Consider the following 18,582-nt stretch of genomic DNA (forward strand, 5'->3'; position numbering starts at 1 on the left):
GGTAAAGAATCCACCTGCCAGTGCAGGAGACATGGGTTTGATCGCTGGGTGGGGAAAATCCCCTGGAGAAAGAACTGGCAACCCTCTCCAGTATTCTTGCCTGGGAAAATCCCATGGACAGAGGAGCCTAGCAGGCTACAGTCCCTGGGATTGACGCAAGTTAGTGACTAAACAACAGCAAAAATAAATAGACATTGCATTTTGTTTCTCCTTTCATCTGTCATTGGACGTTTAAGTTGCTTCCATCCCTTGGCTATTGTGAATCATGCTGCTATGAATATGGGTGTGCAACTATTTCTCTGTGACAGAATTGCTTTAAAATTGGAGCTGCATTCTACTGATAACTTGGCTGATTTTAACCATAAAGAAATCAGCAACTCCACCCACAAGACCAGCCGCACTTGGCTGTGTTTGTTCCTGTAGTATCATGAGATTGTCCCCTTGAAGGACGCATTCTCAGCACAGCTGAATGAGAGGGCTGCAGGGACCTGGGTTCATACCTGTGCAGGTGTGTCTACCACAAACACACATCCCTGCTGGAGGGAAGGCTGGAAAAGTGGACATCAACCACTTTCCGTTTCAGAAACATAATGTAAAATTTCCCTCTGTTGGGCAGTGGGGGGTCATTGCTGTGTGGGTAGCCAGAAGAATGATACAAGCTTGTTACACTGGCACGTAGAATTTTCACATCCTGTTAGGTCATAGCTCTACCTGCCTTGAACGGCTTGATGTGTCTGAAGAGATCACACCAGACATCTGTGTCTGAGTAGTGAGCATAAGTGTAGGAAACCCAGTTTCCTGATGCTCATGAGGTCACTGGAAACCATGAACTTGTGTCCCCTGAACTTGTGTCCACGCTGGTTCTGCTCCCTGGGTTGTCTTTCTTACCTCCTTCTGCTGGAACCAGGTCTTGCCTTTCTTTAGGGTCCCACTTGAGTCTTACTACCTTGGGAGCCCACCATTCTTCTTTTGATCTGTTCTTATACTTTTATTCAGACATGGATCTAGGTTTAATAGATCCTGAAGCATTTATAGTGGAAGAAAAATGCCTTCTCCAAAACAGTCATAAAAAATTTGATGAGTATGCTTGCTAGGACCCCTCCCAGGACCCATGCAGTTGAGGGGTCTTGAAATTTAAGCTTCATTAGCTTCTCTGTAAATCTGCTTCTGCTTATGTTCATTCTCTTTTTCTCTTTCTTCCCCCTTTAAAGAATTAGAGTATAATTTATATAGAATGAAATTTACCCTTTTTATCATGTAGTTCTATGAACTTTGACAAACTCATGCAATCGTGTAATCATTATCACAGTGTATAGAACCATTCCATCACATTCAAAAATTTCCTCATGCCTCTTTGAAGAAGTCAACTCCTCTCACATCCCCAGCCTCTGGCAGTGTATCTGTTTCTGTCTCTAATAGTTCTGTCTTTTTCAGAATGTCATATAAGTGGAGTCAAGCAGCATGCAGCCTTTTGAGTCTGGCTTCCCTGGTGGCTCAGAAGGTAAAGAATCTGCCTGCAATATGGGAAACCCAGGTTTGATCCCTGAGTTGGGAAGATCCCCTGGAGAAGGAAATGGCTACCCATTCCAGTACTCTTGCCTGGAAAATTCCATGGACAGAGGAGCCTGCCAGGCTACAGTCCATGGGGTCACAAAGAGCTGGACACAACTATCACCTTCACCTTCTTTCACTTAGCGTAACACATTTGAATTTCACCGTGTTACTGCACGTCTCACCCGTTCTGTGCCCAGCACTGGAGATGAATGAAGGGGAAGTCCCAGTTCCTGCCATCAGAGAGCTCACAGTCTAACAGAGGAGGCTCTTGGGCCCACCTCCGTAGGCTTTTCCTTCAATATTTAGCACACACAGCTTTGCTCTGCTAACTATCTCATTCCAATACACCTGGCACTCCAGGTACTTCTGATCCCCCTGAACATAAAATCTCTTACCTTCTTGAGGTATTATGTTGCACTGGAAAGAGCAAAGGGTTTGAAGCCAGGATGTGATGGCACTTTGAATTCAGCTTACCCACCTGGCAGCTCTGTGACTTTGTGTTAGACTCAGAATTTGGCACAGAGTGTGCTGAATGAATATCTAATGAATGGATGAAAGAATGGAACCTCCTCAAGTCCCAGGTCCTACGTGTTTAGAAAGGGGATAATAGTCGTGACTTCACCTGACTGCTGTGGGCATCAGTGAGCGCCTGGTGGGCATCAGTAAAATCTTCCCTGGAGCCCTTTGATACCCTCTTTGGACAGGTGTGTGCACATTGTGTCGACCTCCAAGCTGGGCACAGCAACACCAGCACCTGCTCTGTGGGAATGGTGCGGGGGGGGGGGGGGGGGGGGCACAAGCTGAGCAGCCAGGTTCCCAGAGAATCCCACAGGTACCCCACAGCTACCACCTCAAATCTAGCTCAGAGCACCCCTCAGGCTTATTCCCCTTCCCCCTCTCTCACGGCGCAGGCAGAGAAAGGTCCATCACTACTTTCCTCTCACCAAGTATATCCCTTGTGCGCGCATGCTCAGTCACTTCAGTTGTGTCTAAATCTTTTCGACCCCATGGACTGTAGCCCGCCAGGCTCATCTCTCCATGAGATTCTCCAGACAAGAATACTAGAGTGGGTTGCCATGCCCTCCTCCAAGGGATCGTCCCAACCCAGGGATTGAATCCAGGTCTCCCGCATTGCAGGTGAATTCTTTATCCACTGAGCCACCTGGGAAGCCCCATATCCCTTGCAGGGTGCTTTAGAGACAAGTTCACCAGGAGGAGAACCATAACCCTTTACCAGGGGGCCATCTGGCCAAGGTCTCTGGCTCTCAGATCCTGGGAGGGGTTGTGAGCTGAGAAGTGGACGACCACAGGACAGTCATTGTAAAGGAAATCCATTCTCTCCTTCAGAACATACTCAGTGAGACTCAAAGCCGCAGTTATTAGTCAACTATTTGTATAATTATCTGTTTGCTGGCTGTCTTCCCTACCGGAGGACCCAGGGTACATAGTAGATGCTCAACAAATAATGATTGGGTGAAAACGATTTTGTGCCTAAAGGAACTGGCATTCGAAGCCACTATTTCTGTAAGTAGAAGTGGTCCTTTTGTTTCTGTAGAAGGGAAGGAAACACAAAACATTGTGTCATCATCCTTCTACACTGCCTCTGAAATGTTAAATTCTCACCTACGGTCACCTTGTTTAATCTGTGCAGTGGCTGTTGACCATAGGTGTTTTTCTTCTCCAGCCTCAAGGAAACTGGTCCAGAGGAGTTAAGAAACACACTCCCAGTCCCATAGCTAGTCAGTGATGGAGCAAGATTTGGACTCAGGTCTGATGCCAGAGCTTAGCTTCTGGATTTCTTAAGAATAGAAATCTCAATCATATAGATTTTTAAAAAAACACTCAGACCGACGCTTGAACAGGACTTGAGTGGGCTGGACTGCAGAGTTTAACGCTTAACAGCATGAACTGAAATCTGCAGCGTGTCTCTTCTGTTTTGTGTTTATCTAAATTGGACTTTGGAGTATTTCTGTAATCCAATTTAAATTTATATTTTTGCCACACACATTATATACAACTCTAAATAAGTAATAAACTCTTCTCTGTGCCAGGGCGATAGGGGCTTCAGAATGGTCCTGGACTTCAGGGCAGGAGACCTGGGTTTGCGTCTTGTCAGATAAGGAAGGGGCCTTTGGTGGGTCTCTGAACCACTCTGAGCCTCAGATTTTTATTAACTGAAAAGAATCCCAGTTGTCTCAGAGGGCTGTGGTGTAGACCAAAGGAGCAAATAAAAGAATAAGGTGTTTGTTGGGTGTTCACCTAGGAACAGTTTTGCACGTGTTAGTCTCAAGTCTGCAGAGAGGAGTTGGACTTGAAGCACACCGAAAAGAAAGAGTCTACAGGACTTCCTGGTGGTCTAGTGATTAAGATTCCGTGCTTCCAATGTGGGCGGCATAGATTCGATCCCTGTTTGGAGAAGTTCTGCGTGCCACACAGTGAGACCAAGAGAAAAAGAGAAGGGTCTATAGGCAGGGGCTAGCAGAATCACATGCCACGTTGAGAAAGAAGGACATGGTTTGTTTATGTTTGACTGAGATCAGCTTTGTTGTTGTTCAGTTGCTAAGTCATGTCTGACTGTTTGTGACCCCATGGACTGCAGCACGCTAAGCTTCCCTGTCCTTCACTGTCCCCCGGAATTTGCTCAAACTCATGTCCATTAACTCGGTGATGCCATCAACCATCTCATCCTCTGTCGTCCCCTTCTCCTCTTGCCTTCATTCTTTCCCAACATCAGGGTCTTTTCCAGATTCTTTGCATCAGGCCAAAGGATTGGAGCTTCAGCTTCAGCATCAGTCCTTCCAAAGAATATTCAGAGTTGATTTCCTTTAGGATTGACTGATTTGATCTCCTTATAGTCAAAGGGACTCTCAAGAGTCATTTCCAGTGCCACAGTTCAAAAGCATCAGTCCTTCAGTGTTCAGCCTTCTTTATGAGATTCCTTGTCTGTATTATAGAAAAAAACAATTTCTCTCTCATAGGCCATATGAAGATGAATAGTGATATTGCTTATAAAGAAGTTTGCACAGTCCCTGGTAACTAATGGATACTCAATAAATAAAGAAGAACTTATAAATCATAGTCATATAGTCTCCAAGGAGCCCAAATGCCCAGTGGGCCAGTTCTGCTGTTCTCCTGTTTTCTCCCTCCAGCCTTTTAGAAGGTCACAGTGGGTAAATAGAAGCGGGAGCCCAAGGGGTGGGACCCATGGCAACCAGAGCCCAGCCGGCTTGCTGTGCCATGGGAACCTTGAGCTCTGTGCCCAGCCTGAGAAGCTGCCCAGCTTAGGCTTGTGGATAACCACTGTAAGTAAGGCCGTTCCCTACACAGCATGGTAAAGATCAGGCTTGCTCAGTTGCATATAGCACCCAGGTCCATAGTGTGTCTAAGACAGTCCTTTCAGAGCTATAGTATTAGCAGCCCTTGTTATGGTTTTTGCAAATCCTTGTTTTGTCACACATGGACCCTCCAATATCAGGAAGTTGTGTCGAGCTTGGAGGCTAATGCCTGGCCAGCTTTATGCATTTTTGGACACCAATACACATGCATGCACACACACACACACACACACTTACGAGTGTGAATTTTTCCAGATGCTTTTTCTTTTTAAGGTCAGGTTTTTTTAATCAATTTGATGTTTTATTTTATTTATTTACTTAAAAATTTTTTGCCTGCATACGTGGGTTAGTTTTCGCTGACCAGGAATTGAACCTGTACCCCTGCCTTTGGAAACATAGGTTCTTAATCACTTGACTGCCGCAGGGAAATCCCGGTATGAGTGTTTTAAGTGTGAGTTTGAATTCTGAGTTTTGATAAATGGACAATTATGTAGGCACCACTGCAATCAAGATGCAAGAAGCTTCCATCATTTTCCATAATTCTCTCAGGCTACTTTGTAGTCACCTCTCCCACCATCTCTAGTCCTTGCACAACCGCTGATTCTTTTTTTATCCCTATAACCTTTCCTTTTTCAGAATAGCATATAAATAGAATCATACAGTATATTGGTTTGGGGTTTGACTTTTTTCATGGAGTTGTAATGCATTTGGGACTCCAAATGCTTTTGATTGCAGCAAGTTGAGTGGTTCTGAGATCCACATGGAAAACCAATGGCATTCCTGTATAACATTAAAAACCAAGAGAATATCTAATTTTTAAAACTCATAATACCATAAAAAAAAACCCTCTTGAAATATATTCTTAGAATAAAGAAAACAAAACAAGTCCAAGGTCTTTATAGAAAAATCTGTAGCATATCTTGAAAAGACGTTAAGGAAGACTCAGTAGAAGGGACCATGCTCATGGAAAGGAAACCTGATAAAGATGGTGACTCTTCCCAAGTAAATCTGTAATTTCGGTGTACTCTCAATCAAAATAGATAACGTTTCTCATGGAACTTAACAAGCTGTCATGAAATCCATATAGAAAATCTAAGGGCTAAGAATAGGCAAGACAGTGTTAAGAATATCAGGATTTAGGGGACTTCCCTGGTGGTCCAGTGGCTAAGACACTGTGCTCCCAATGTAGGTTCGATCCCTGGTCAGGGACCTAGATCCCACATGCCACAACTAAGAGTGTGCATGCTGCAGCTAAAGATCCCATATGCTGCAACTAAGACCCAGCACAGCCAAATAAATAAATACTTTTTAGAAAGAATATCAGGATTTATTATAAAGCTATGGAAATTAATACCCTGTGGTATAGGTGCATGGTTGGTCGGTAGACGAGGGTAAGGGAATGGAGAACTGAAGTAATATTTATACACATTAGAAAACATTACACGTGACAGTAGAATTGAAAATCAGTGGGAAAGAATTCGGTAATTGTTATTAGAACAGTTGGGATCCTTACAAAAGAGCATAAAGTTGAATCCCTAACTCATAACATACATAAAGATAAGTTCCAGATGAATTAAAACCTAATAGTGAAAAAGTGAACCTTAAAAACTTTTATGAGAAGATATATGTGGCCAGGATTTTCTCAGCAAGATATAAAAAAGCAAGCTATAAAAGACTGATACATTATCATGTACAATTTAAAATTCTGTGCAACAGAAGGGACCACAGCAAAGAAAGTTAAAAAGGGCTTTTTATTGGGAAAAGATGTTTGCAATCCATATATCCAAGGCATAATTTATACCCAGAATTCACAAAGAAGTCCTAAAAATCAGTAAGAAAAAGATAAAGAACTGAATAGGGTTGGGGAGGGAAGCAATATAAATAGTTCATTCAGTTAAGGGGGCCAAATGGCGAAGAGGCATAAAATGTTAATCAGCTTCACTTGCAATTGAGGAAATATGGATTAAAACACACTTGAGATACTGTTTCACATCCTTCAGATTGGCAAAAAAATTTTAAATCTGACTGTATTAGTTTGGCAAGAATGGAGAATCCTGTGCCTTCCGATACAGGGGAACAGGTTTGATCCCTGGTTCAGGAAGATTCCACATGGCACGGAGCAACTAGGCCCGTGTAAACTGCTGAGCGTGCATGCTGCTACTGAAGGCTGTGTGCGTGGAGCCAGTGCTTTGTAATGAGAGAAGCCACCAAAATGAGAAGCCCACTTGCTGCAGTGAAGAGTAGCCCCCTCCTCCTTGTAACTAGAGAAAGCCCAAGGGAAGCAATGGAGACCCAGCGCAACCGAAAAAAAGAATGGAGAATATCAGAACTCGTTTACACGTCAGGAAGGAGTAGAGACTGGTATAATAACCTCTCTGGGGAGTTGTTTGGCATTGTCTGGAGGAAGGTGCTATGCCCTGCAACTCAGCAGTCCCACACTGTGTGTAAACCCTAGAGTAAGTCCCACCCATGCCCAGGGAGATTTGTATAAGAATGTTCATTCTGGCTCTGTTTGTAATAGTGACAACTTGGAAAGAACCTAAATATGCATCAATAGAATGGGTAAATAAGCTGTGATAAATTCACATAATGAAATAGTATACAGAGGTTTACAGTGAGCTAGAGGGACTTCCCTGGTGATCCAGTGGTTAAGAATCTGCCTTCCAGAAATAGATTGCCAGTCCAGGTTCAATGCATGAGACAGGGAGCTCAGGGCCGGTGCACTGGGATGACCCTGAGGGGTGGGATGGGGAGGGAGGTGGGAGGGAGGTTCAAGATGGGGAACACATGTACACCCATGGCTGATTCATGTCAATGTATGGCAAAAACCACTACAATATTGTAAAGTAATTAGCCTCCAATTAAAATAAATTAATTAATTTTAAAAAAAAAGAATCTGCCTTCCAATGCAAGGGAGGTGCGTTTGATTTCCTGTCAGGGAACTAAGATCCCACACACCAACTAGAGAGCCTGCATATGGCAACGAAGACCCAACACAAGAACAATAAAAAAGGTCTAGAAAGACAAGTCTTAATACGGATCAAAATTTCAAAACCATAAATTTGAATGAAGACACATTTTGGTGGAATACATATAGTGTGATTCCATTTATATAATGTTTAGATAGAAATACATTTTTGTCTGTTTCAGCGTGGCTTACAGAGTTAGTAAAAATATTAGTGAGAAATAGAATGAGGAACACTGAATTCAGGAGGTTGCTTATTTGGGGGAAGGAAGGAAAGAAAAATATGAGAAAAGAGTACATATAGGAGACTTCAGATCTCTCTCTCCTGTTTTAAGTTTTTTCCATCTTAAAAATTGTAGCATATTTATTGAAATGCTAATAGGCACTCTAGCACCAAGGAGGACCCTTGTGTGACAGTAGAAAGTAAAAACGGTCTTGGAAATTAATTCTCTTGGAAAGTAATCAAAACTGATTCATAGGGACTTCCCTGGTGGTCCAGTGGCTAAGACTCTGTGCTCCCAATGCAGGGGACCCAGGTTCAATCCCTGGTCAGGGAACTAGATCCCACATGTTGCAACTAAGAGTTCCCAACCTGCAGCTAAAGACCCTGCACGCCACAACGAAGATCTCAGATCCTGTGTGCTGCAGCTGAGACCCAACACAGCCAAACAGATAGACAAAAATCAGTAAACATTTGAAAAATGGATTCATAAACTTTCATGGAAAAACCTACCTAGGACCATAATCAGAAATTGTATATTTCGCATCGGTGCCAAGGGTGCATGTTGCTGCCAGTGCTGGGGTCCCAGCAGGGCTGGGAAATGGTGGAGCGGCTGGAAGCAGGGGTGACTGAGTGTGGAGGGGGGAACCTGTGGACTTGGCCAAGATGAGATCGGGCATGGGCTCACCCTCTGGGACCCACTGCTGTTGTTTGGCTTGGTGAGCCCAGTGAGGGGCTCAGTGGGGCTCAGTCAGGCTTTCAACAGACCTCTTACCTCTCTTCTTATGCTGTGCTAAGTTGCTTCAGTCGTGTCCAACTTTTTGTGATCCTATGGACTGGCCATGGCTGCTACAGTAGCCTGCCAGGCTCCTCTGTCCATGGGATTCTCCAGGCAAGAACACTGGAGTGAGTGGCCATGCTCTCCCCCAGGGGATCTTTCCAATCCAGGGATCAAACCTGAGATTCTTATGTCTCCTACATTGGTAGGCAGGTTCTTTACCACTAGCGCCACCTGGGAAGCCCTTTCTTCTTAGGAAATTTTAACTCCTTGGAAATTAACTGGAGAAAGAAGAGAGGCCCCTGGGTCCTACTCAAAGCAGTTATCTTATGTCATTTAAGCTGAAGGAAATGAGCAAGGCCCAAGGATTGAAAAACAACACCTAGACAAGGGTTTCTCCACGTTGGCACTTCTGATGTTATGGACCCAATCAGGCTCTGGGGGGCTGTCTTGTGTGTTGTAGGATGTTGGACAGCATCCCAGGCCTCCCCCCACCACAAGATGCTAGTAGTGTTCTCTGAGTTGTGATGACCTGCACGTTTTCAGATGTTGCCCAGATGTCTAGCTCCCAGTTGGGAACTGCTGTCTCCGAGGTTAGCATTCACAGGAGGCCCATTGCCCACCCCATCCCACACCCCACTGCTACAGCTGGGGGGAAGCGAAGGCGGCAACCCGGAACAAGGCCCCTAGTTTGGAGCAAGAGGAGGAATCAAGGGCAAAGATAGCAGGGATGTGGCAAGCAGATACATGGAGGCAGTAGGTTGGGTTGGGGGCTTCCGGGGAGCAGTAAATGGCCGTGGGCAGAGGGTGGGTGGGTGCAAAGCTCTGTGGCTCTGGAACGCCAGGTGGGACTCTGTTCACAGATAATCAGGTGGAGTGTGTGAACACAGAGCCTGGTTTCCCCTCTACAGAAGGCACTCAAGCCTTCTTCCTTCCCGCTCTTGAGCCAACCTTAAGCACTTAAGTGGCTTTATTCCTCCTAAGAATTGCACAGCTTTTCTCTTGACCTTATAGAGAGAGTTATGTGAATCTGAAGTGGGCTGAAGTTCCTTGGAGAGAGGTTGCAGTTGTTTGATATTTATTCATCCATCAGACATTCGTCCAGCAGGCACTTGGGCAGGCGCTGTGTCAGATGCTGGGGACCCCACTAATCAATCCCTCTGGCCTGGATGGTCTGACCCCGTCAGCACAGGCCGCCCTGGGAGAAGACAGTCAGCCTGTTGTCTGGCTGCCTGGGTCACATTCCAGCTCAGCTCCTGGCTGTTTGTCCCTTTAAAATGTCCTAATCTGTGTCCTAATCTGTAAAATGGAATAGTAAGAATTCTTCCCTTTAGAGGGAAATGGCAACCCACTCTGGTGTTCTTACCTGGAGAATTCCATGGACAGAGAGGAACCTGGTGGGCTACAATCCGTGGAGTCGCAAAGAGTCAGACACGACTAAGCACCTAAGCACAAGAATTCTTGGGGCTTCCCTGGTAGCTCAGATGAAAAAGAATCTGCCTGCAGTGCAGGAGACCTGGCTTTTATCCCTGGGTCGGGAAGATCCCCTGGAGAAGGAATTGGCAACCCACTCCAGTATTCTTGCCTGGAGAATTCTATGGACAGAGGAGCCTGGTGGGCTACAGTCTATGGGGTCGCAGAGTCGGACACGACTGAGCGACTAACAATACAAAAATTCTTATCCTGGATTGATGTTGAGAGGACTGAGAATGGACAGCCTGTAGAGCAGTGCCTGGCATGAGTGAGCACTCAGTGATATTCATATCGTTATTTTTAATGTCTTCTTATTAAAACTACTACATAAGAGCTGTAAGAGACTTACAGTGCCAAGAAAATCCTGAGAGCCAACTGATCAAAGATGCACAGAAGTGGCTCGGTCTTAAAGGATTAGTGAGACTTTATGGAGCCGGTGGGGGCAGGGCGGGGGAGGTGTGGAGTTGTGGGAAGGTCATGCACTAAGATGCAGGCAGAAGAACAAGCTGGGGGACTTCCCTGGTGGTCCAGTGGCTAAGACTCCAAGCTCCCAGTGCAAGGGGCCCGGGTTCTATCCTTGGTCAGGGAACTAGCCAAAGCTGAGTTCAAATGCTGCAAGTAAGGCCTGATGCAGCCAAATAAATATTTTTTTTAAAAAACTGAAGAAGAGGTAGCCAATAGGAAGTCACATGTTTAAAAAAAAGTTTATTTTTATTCCTTTGGTTGTACTGGGACTTAGTTGTGACATGCAGGATCTTCCATCTTTAGTTGCAGCATGCAAACTCTTTAGTTATGACATGTGGGATCTAGTTCCCTGATTGTGGATAGAACCTGGGCCCCCTGCTATGAGAGCATGAAATCTTAGCCACTGGCCTACTGAAAGGTTGTTGCTGAGCCACGAAAGACGCTGGGATTCTTGGCCTCCGGGGGAGAAGAATTCAGTCCAGGGCCAGTGACGAAGATGAGGCTTGATCATTCAAAGCTTTTGTGTAATAAAGTTTTATTAAAGTATAAAAGAGATAGAGAAAGCTTCTGACATAGACATCAGAAAGGGGCAGAAAGAGTGCCCCACTGCTAGTCTTTATCCAGATGTTATATAGCTACTAGCAAGCTGTTAATTATAGAAAGGAGATGTCTCAAAACTCAGAGTGGCACCAGACCCCTCACCCACAACATTCATTTTGAGATAACACTGGCACTAGGTGAGTTATCCTGGGCCATAAAATGATTGACTTGAATCTTGAAGAAAGGCAGGTTTCCAAGTAAATATATAGTTTCATTAACATAGATTAGGAGAACAATGTATGAGTGAAATACACAGGTTTGTCAAGTCGGTTCTGAGGGGAAACTGACTTGAAAGGCAGAGTCTAGGGTAAATACACAGTTCGTTAACATAACTTAAGACAAACATTTTCATAAGAAAAACACATTGGTTCACTCAAGGTTTGAGAGAAGTTCAGGTAGAACCAGGTGTCATTATGGCCACACAGAGTTTTAAGAGAAACCTTTTTAAAATTTGTATAGAGAAGGGGAAAAAAACCCTAACACTTGTTTCCTCCTGCTGTTTAAGAGAGAGATAAAATATATCTGACACTTGCTGCCTATTTCCTCTGTTTGGAGACCCCTGGCCATCCTGCCTGTTACCCACTCACTACCAGGGAAGTCCCAGAAAGTGACACGTTGTAGCGTGCAAGCATGGCTCAGTGGGGAACAGCCGCTGGCCAGGAGATTAGGGTTAGGTCCGGAGCTGAGGGAGAGGGGGAAAGAGAAGGGCCTGGCCAGGGGGACTTGCTCTGAATGGACATCAATCTCAACCCCCTTTGGCAGGGACCTGCTTCATTTATTTTTTTCTCCAAAATAGATTTAGGAGAACTTTCCCTCTTCATTCTGTTCTCCCTCCTCTGGGCAGTGAGATACTGAGTCTAGTCCCTTACATGCCGGTGTTTCTGAGCTTTTGGAGACTGGAAAGCACAGGCACATTTGTCTCGCTGTCCCTGTGCTGTCAGATGGGAGCCAGGTAGGGGGATGTTGGCAGCCATTCCCATCTGAGTCCCCCAGGCAGATGGAGCACCCGCCTCCATTGTCTTGGCCCTCATGAGGCTTTCTGCCTCTATGTCCACTCGGGGGTTGTTGCTGGCCTTTGGGGTTCACAGAAGGGCTGATCCATGGGCTGTCAGGTCAAGATGCACTTTCCACCTGTCTCTCCTGCTGCTCACGCACTGCCTCAAGGCAGGGGCTGGACACCCTCCCAGCCGTTGCTGTTGTTCAGCCGCTCAGTCACATCCAACTCTGCAACCCCATGGACTGCAGCATGCCAGGCTCCTCTGTCCTGGCAGACGTGACTATTGACCAGGGCCTCTGTGCCAAAGGAGGGCGTGTTTGTTTCTCCGGGGCCTGTGACGTTGTGCTGGAGGCTTTGCTGAAGCAGCCTGGTGCTGTCCAGCATCTCCTCACTACTGAGACCTCAGCCCCAAAGTCATGAGCGTCCCTTAGGTGGCTTTGACCTTTGCTTCACCACTTTCTGAAATTTCCCAGAGGGAATACATATTTACCAAGCACTTCCTCTGCCCAAGGGGTGTGGGTTAGATTCGTAAGTAGACAACATCAAGCCAACTTTGTGGAACTTGTCTTGTGGGAGAGACAGACATGGAAAAAACTGATGCAAGTGATATGGATCAGAGCTAAGAAAGGGGACCATCCAGGGTGTGGCAGTGAAGAACAGAAGAGGAACCTAATCTTCAGGCGATGCTGAGGTCAGGAAAGATCTCATGGACAAAGGGAGATTCTCCCACGTATCTGAGAACACTGCTTAGAGTGAAGTGGGGCTGGGTCGGGGGGTTGGGGAAACCTCCTCCTCTGAGCTGACTTGTGACAGATCCCAGTGGACTTCCTTGGGCTGCTTGTGTCTTTGGCACTGTGGCCATCTTTTTTTCTTTAATTAATTTTTTGACTTTTTTTTTGGCTGCGCCAGATCTTAGTTGCAACACACAGGATCTTGGATCTTTACTGTGGCATGCGGGATTATTTTTAGTTGAGGCGTTCGAACTCTTAGTTGCGGCATGTGGGATCCCTGACCAGGGATTGAACCTGGCCACCTGCATTGGACTCAATGGACATTAGTTTGAGCAAACTTTGGGAGATGGTGAAGGACAGGGAACCCTGGCGTGCTGCAGTCCATAGGGTTGCAAAGAGTCGGACATGACTGAATGACCAAACAATCCCTGCATTAGAAGCGCAGAGTCTTAGGCACCGGACAGTCAAAGGAAGTCACCGTCTCCTTTTGAATTTTTTTTATTTCTTTCAGACTATGTTTTGTCCCTTTGGCTGTCTTATCTAGCTCCCTAGATACAATTTCAGCCTTCCCAGGGCGTGGCCTTGCTCTCCAAGGCAGCGGACAGTGTTGGTAAGGAGGCCAGTCTGGCTGGGTCCCTTCCCCTCCTTTATCCCTTTCTGGTCATGGAACTAGGCAAGCTCGCACTAGCCACTCCAGCCTTGGTGCCCTGTCTATGGATGAGGTTCTTGTTTCCAAGGCTGTCTGAGCTCATGTCTGCAGAGCACTTAGTGCAGGGCCTGTGTGAGTCAAGGTTACAAAACCCTTTCCCCTTCCCATTCAGCACCAGAAACAGACTCGGTTCAGTTAGCTTTCTGTTTTTCCATGGAAACCTGATGAATGTGGATTGTCAAGCTGTTACCTGCCACAGCTTATTGTAAAACTAAGTCCTGCTTGATAAATAGCATCTGATGGGAGTTCTCTGTATGACCCCCTGCCGATGAAGCAGCCATGGCTTTGGGCTTCCTGAGTGTGGTGTCTCCTTGGATTGCTCTGTCCATAGGGTTGTCACATAAGATGCTGGCCCCTGTGGGGACAGAGCCAGGATGGTGCAACAGCTGGCACCTGAATTGACACGTAGAGGTGACTTCACCTGTCGGGTGAAAGGATGAAACCCTTCCAGCTCCAGCATTCTGTCAGTTCATTCATTTAAAAATATCTATTGAGGGGACTTCCCTGATGGTCTGGTGGTTAAGAATCCATCTGCCAATGCAGGGGACATGAGTTTGATCCCTGGTCTGGGAAGATCTCACATGCCACAAGGCAACTAAGCACCACGGCTACAGAACCTGTGCTCTAGAGCCTACAAGCTGCAACTACTGAAGCCTGCATGCCCTAGAGCCTGTGCTCCACAACAAGAGAAGCCACCACAATGAGAAGTCCAAGCACCACAACTAGAGAGTAGCCCCCACTCGCCACAACTAGAGAAAGCCTATGCACGGCAATGAAGACCCAGCACAGCCAAAAATGAATAAATGAGTAAAATTAAAATAATAATTATTAAAGTATCTATTGAGTCTCCTGTGTGGTAGGTGCTGGAAACACTCTGTTGAACAAAACAGATCCATTCTGTGCAGAGTCCAATTGGGGGATGCTGTCAATCAAAATATCACATGCCCTGATCAAATTGTATATCATGCTTTGAGAGTATAGTGGGAAGATTTAACTTAGGGGGAGAGGTCAGGGAAGGCTTCCAGGAAGAGGTCATAGGGAGCTGGCATCTGATGAGTGAATAGGCACCAACCTGACAAAGAAGGAGGTGGGGGTGGTGGTGCAGAGATTCCAGAAGGAAAGGACAGAACAGGCAAAGCCTCAGTGGTTGGGGGTGGGGAAGGGACAAAGTAGAGAGAAAGAGGGCAAGTGGAGCTATGCTATGCAGAGTCTGATTATTTAATGACCTGGTGCATGGCCCCAGGAGCAATGACTCAGTGAGAGCTAAAGCCCAAACATCACACTGGTGTCATTATTTTTGCTTCTACATCTTCAGAGCAGTGGGAAGCAGGTTATTGCAAGGTGGGGATTTATGTGTCTGGTGGGAGAAAGGGTTGGCTTGATTGGATTTACAAACTGAACAGCTGACTCTGACTGCAGGATGCTGAAATCCAATCTGAAGGGAGTGAAATTTGAAGAAACTTGGAGTGATGCCGTTTTGGTAGAAAAGGAAGCCCAAGGTGTAGGTGGGCTTAAGAGAGCATCTGATGGGGATTCACAGCAGGGAGGAACACTGGGCCTTTTAAAAACAACTATAATTATTAATTTCTAGTTTTGGCTGTGGTCTGTCTTCGTGGCTGCAAGGACTCTTTCCTAGTTGCAGAGAGTGGGGACTGTTCCTCCTTGCGGTGTGTGGGTTTCTCATTGTGGCGGCTTCTCTTTCTCTGGAGCACAGGCTCTAGGTGCACAGGCTTCAGAAGTTTCAGTGTGCAGGCTTCGTTGCTCCACGGCGTGTGGGATCTTCTTGGACCAGGGATGGAATCTGTGTCCCCTGCATTGGCAGGTGGATTCCTATTCACTGGACCACCAGGGAAATCCACTGGGCCTTTAATTTCAGGGGTCTTGGCTGCTCAGCCTTGGTTTCCCACCTCCAGAGCCCCCGATCCTCCCATTTTTGGCTTTCATGACCCCAAACCACCCTCCTGTATGGCAAATGACAGATTGAAGGAAGGTGTGTGTGGAGTTGTAACAGGGCATAGAGGTTTCTAAGCACGTCCCAGCCATGAGCAGAGAAGCTTCAGGGCCTTCAGAAAAATAACCCAAGCCCCACAGAAGCATGTTCTGTAGTTCAGAGGATGCTCTGGTACTGAAGACCACATTTTCCATCAAACAGAATGAATGAAAATCACATTTCTCATTGTTTCCCTCTCTCTTTCCTCCAGGCTAATATTTGGCACTCTTTACCCTGCATATTATTCCTACAAGGCTGTGAAGTCAAAGGACATTAAAGAATATGTAAGTAGCACAATTTTTGAGTGGGTGGGGTGGTGATGATGGGTTAAGTGGGGGAGGCTGAGCGTGAAGTGGGGGCAGGGCGGGCGCCCTCTTTGGTGGGTACTGGGAGCAGGGCGGTGCAGTGACCTGCCAGAGGTCACCCAGGAGTCCTCTCCTTTAACCTTGCTAACCAAGGAGATTTCATACCCTTTTATGAAGAGTCATGAGAATGCATGGAGTGAGGTGGAGGCCATAGGAAAAGAGATGATTGCATATTCACACAATTTTTTCATTGACTGGTGGTCATGACTGTGACATAGTTAAGCATTATTTTAAACAAATGAAATGCTATGCTGAGTAACAGAGGTGTTACAAGTAGAATGTGGAAGTGATGAGAGCGGGGAGGCCTGGCAAGAGGAAATGGTAGCTAGAGTTGGAGGCTGCATGGGCTTGGAAGCATGGCTTATCTCTCTGAGTGTCAGTTTCCTTGTCTGGAGTGGAAGGCAGTGTTACTGGGAAACAGTCTTGCACTAGGGGCAGGGGCTCGGGTCCTAAGGTCCTGGTTCAGCAACTCTGAACCCCATTCCAGTTCTGTGGTTTGAACACCCCACGGTCTAAGCACTGTTGCTTTAAAAACTTTTAGAGAACAGGAGCTACCATCCTCCTATGGCTGTACCACCCTCCACATATACCTCCTATACCGTCTTCCACAGCACCTGGCCCAGGGCTGGACACATAGGTAGGGGATCAGGAGGACTTACTGGGAGGATTGTGTCACTGTTGGGTGATCTGGGTGCCCCAGTCACAGCCCTAAATGTTCTGGGCCACCTCCAGGCAGGAGAATCGTCAGACTACCACTGATCGACAAAGGCCTGTGGGGAGTGGAGGGTGGGGGGTGTCCCTCCCCAGAGGGGACAGAATCCTCCGTCAAAGTACAAAGGATAGAGATTTTTGCCATCAAAAGACTGAAGTTAAGTCCTGGCTCTGATGTTTGATTGACCAATACTAGATAAGAACTTTAACTTCCAAGAGCCTCAATTTCCTCATCTGAGCAATGGGTTGATATCAATAGTCCCAGCCCTTAGCATTGGGAGGGACAAAGGATCTTTGCTCTCCTTTTACTCATTTGGCAAGTTAGGCACAGCTAAATTAATCATTCAGAGCGGTAACCTGCTCTGAAGTTATTTTCTTGACTATCCCAGGATGTCTTTAGGATGGAACCAGCCGCCTCTATATCAACTCAGCCAAACCTGCCTCCACCCCCCAGTTTCCCAGAATGGCTTGCCTGGCTTGCATTTGCTACCATGCAGGGGATCCAAATGGGGTGTGTCGCCTCTGGAGGCTGGGTCCCCGAAAAGTGTATGTGAAGGAATCTCAGAGTGTGAACTATAAATAGCAGTGAAGTTGCATGCACAGAACCTCATGATTCCTAGTTGCCTTGGCCCAGGGGACAGCACTGGGCAGCCTCCGCCACGTCTCCCTCCCTTTCTCCGACCCCTTCCAGCCGGGGATGCAGGACGCTGTACCAAGGAAGGAGACGAAACGAGTCACCGCGGTTCAATTCTGATCCTCCGCTTTGCAGGGGTACAAAACTCAATTGTGTCCGCTCACCCAGGAGACAGTGAACCCCGGGGAATTGTTTTGCCCTGACTAAACTCAGGGGAGCCTGGTGTAGGACTAGGATGGCCATTCATTAATTTAAACTGAAAAATATAACTGACAGGCAGAGCAGCTGTTTATGTTGGTGGTGCTGTTCTCAGGAGGGAAAGCTTGAGAGTAAGATTAGCCAGTTTCTTGGTAAAAATGGAACTGCAAGGAAAGAGCCCAGTAGTATTAAGGGAGACTCCTTCCTTTATCTGGGATCTCTCACACGCCTTCAACTCACACACTTGTGTGCACAATTAAACATTCTCTCACACTCAAACATTCTCTCACACTCAGACTCACACTCACTTCTTTCCTTCCTTTTGACCAACAGACCCCTTTGTCCGAGAGAGAAGCCTGAAAGCTTCCTTTGACTTCTGCCTCTCCTCACCACCCATCCCCACCCACACACCCAGCGGGTAACTATGAACCTCCATCTCTACTGTCCCAATAATCTTTCAAACCAGGTCTCTCCTTCTTTGCTGCCCTCTCTCTTCAATGAGATCTTCCCTGGCGGCTCAGACGGTAAAGAAACCACATGCAGTGCCGGAGACCCGGGTTGGATACCTGGGTCAGGAAGATCCGTTGGAGAAGGGAATGGCCTCCCACTCCAGTACTCTTGCCTGGAGAATTCCAAGGACAGAGGAGTGTGGCGGGCCACAGTCCTTGGGGTCACAAAGACTCGTCAGACATGACTGAGAGACTAATACTTTCTCTTCAATGAGGCTCTCATCATTGTTCCCCTGAATATCCCCGTGGCCTCCCATATCCTTTTTTTTTTTTTTTTTTTCTGCCCCTGTAACAAATTACCATGCGCTTTGTGGCTTAGAAGAACACAAATGCAGGCATCCCCTGGTG

General features: G+C 46.5%; 1 protein-coding gene and 1 non-coding gene across 8 annotated transcripts in view; both read left to right on the forward strand.

Moving 5' to 3' along the window:
- Window positions 1–18,582, forward strand: part of REEP1 (receptor accessory protein 1) — a 136,136-nt gene that overhangs the window by 45,305 nt on the left and 72,249 nt on the right. For all 7 annotated transcript variants that reach the window (XM_052648654.1, XM_052648657.1, XM_052648656.1 and 4 more), the window contains exon 2: window positions 16,029–16,101. In XM_052648654.1, coding sequence (XP_052504614.1) covers window positions 16,029–16,101 — 73 coding nt within the window. The remainder of the gene's footprint in view (window positions 1–16,028; window positions 16,102–18,582) is intronic.
- TRNAG-CCC (transfer RNA glycine (anticodon CCC)) lies at window positions 8,339–8,411 on the forward strand. The gene has a single exon. It is a non-coding gene; the product is annotated as a tRNA-Gly (tRNA).

Source organism: Budorcas taxicolor, chromosome 11 (genome assembly GCF_023091745.1).
Source record: "Budorcas taxicolor isolate Tak-1 chromosome 11, Takin1.1, whole genome shotgun sequence".
Classification (NCBI taxonomy): domain Eukaryota; kingdom Metazoa; phylum Chordata; class Mammalia; order Artiodactyla; family Bovidae; genus Budorcas; species Budorcas taxicolor.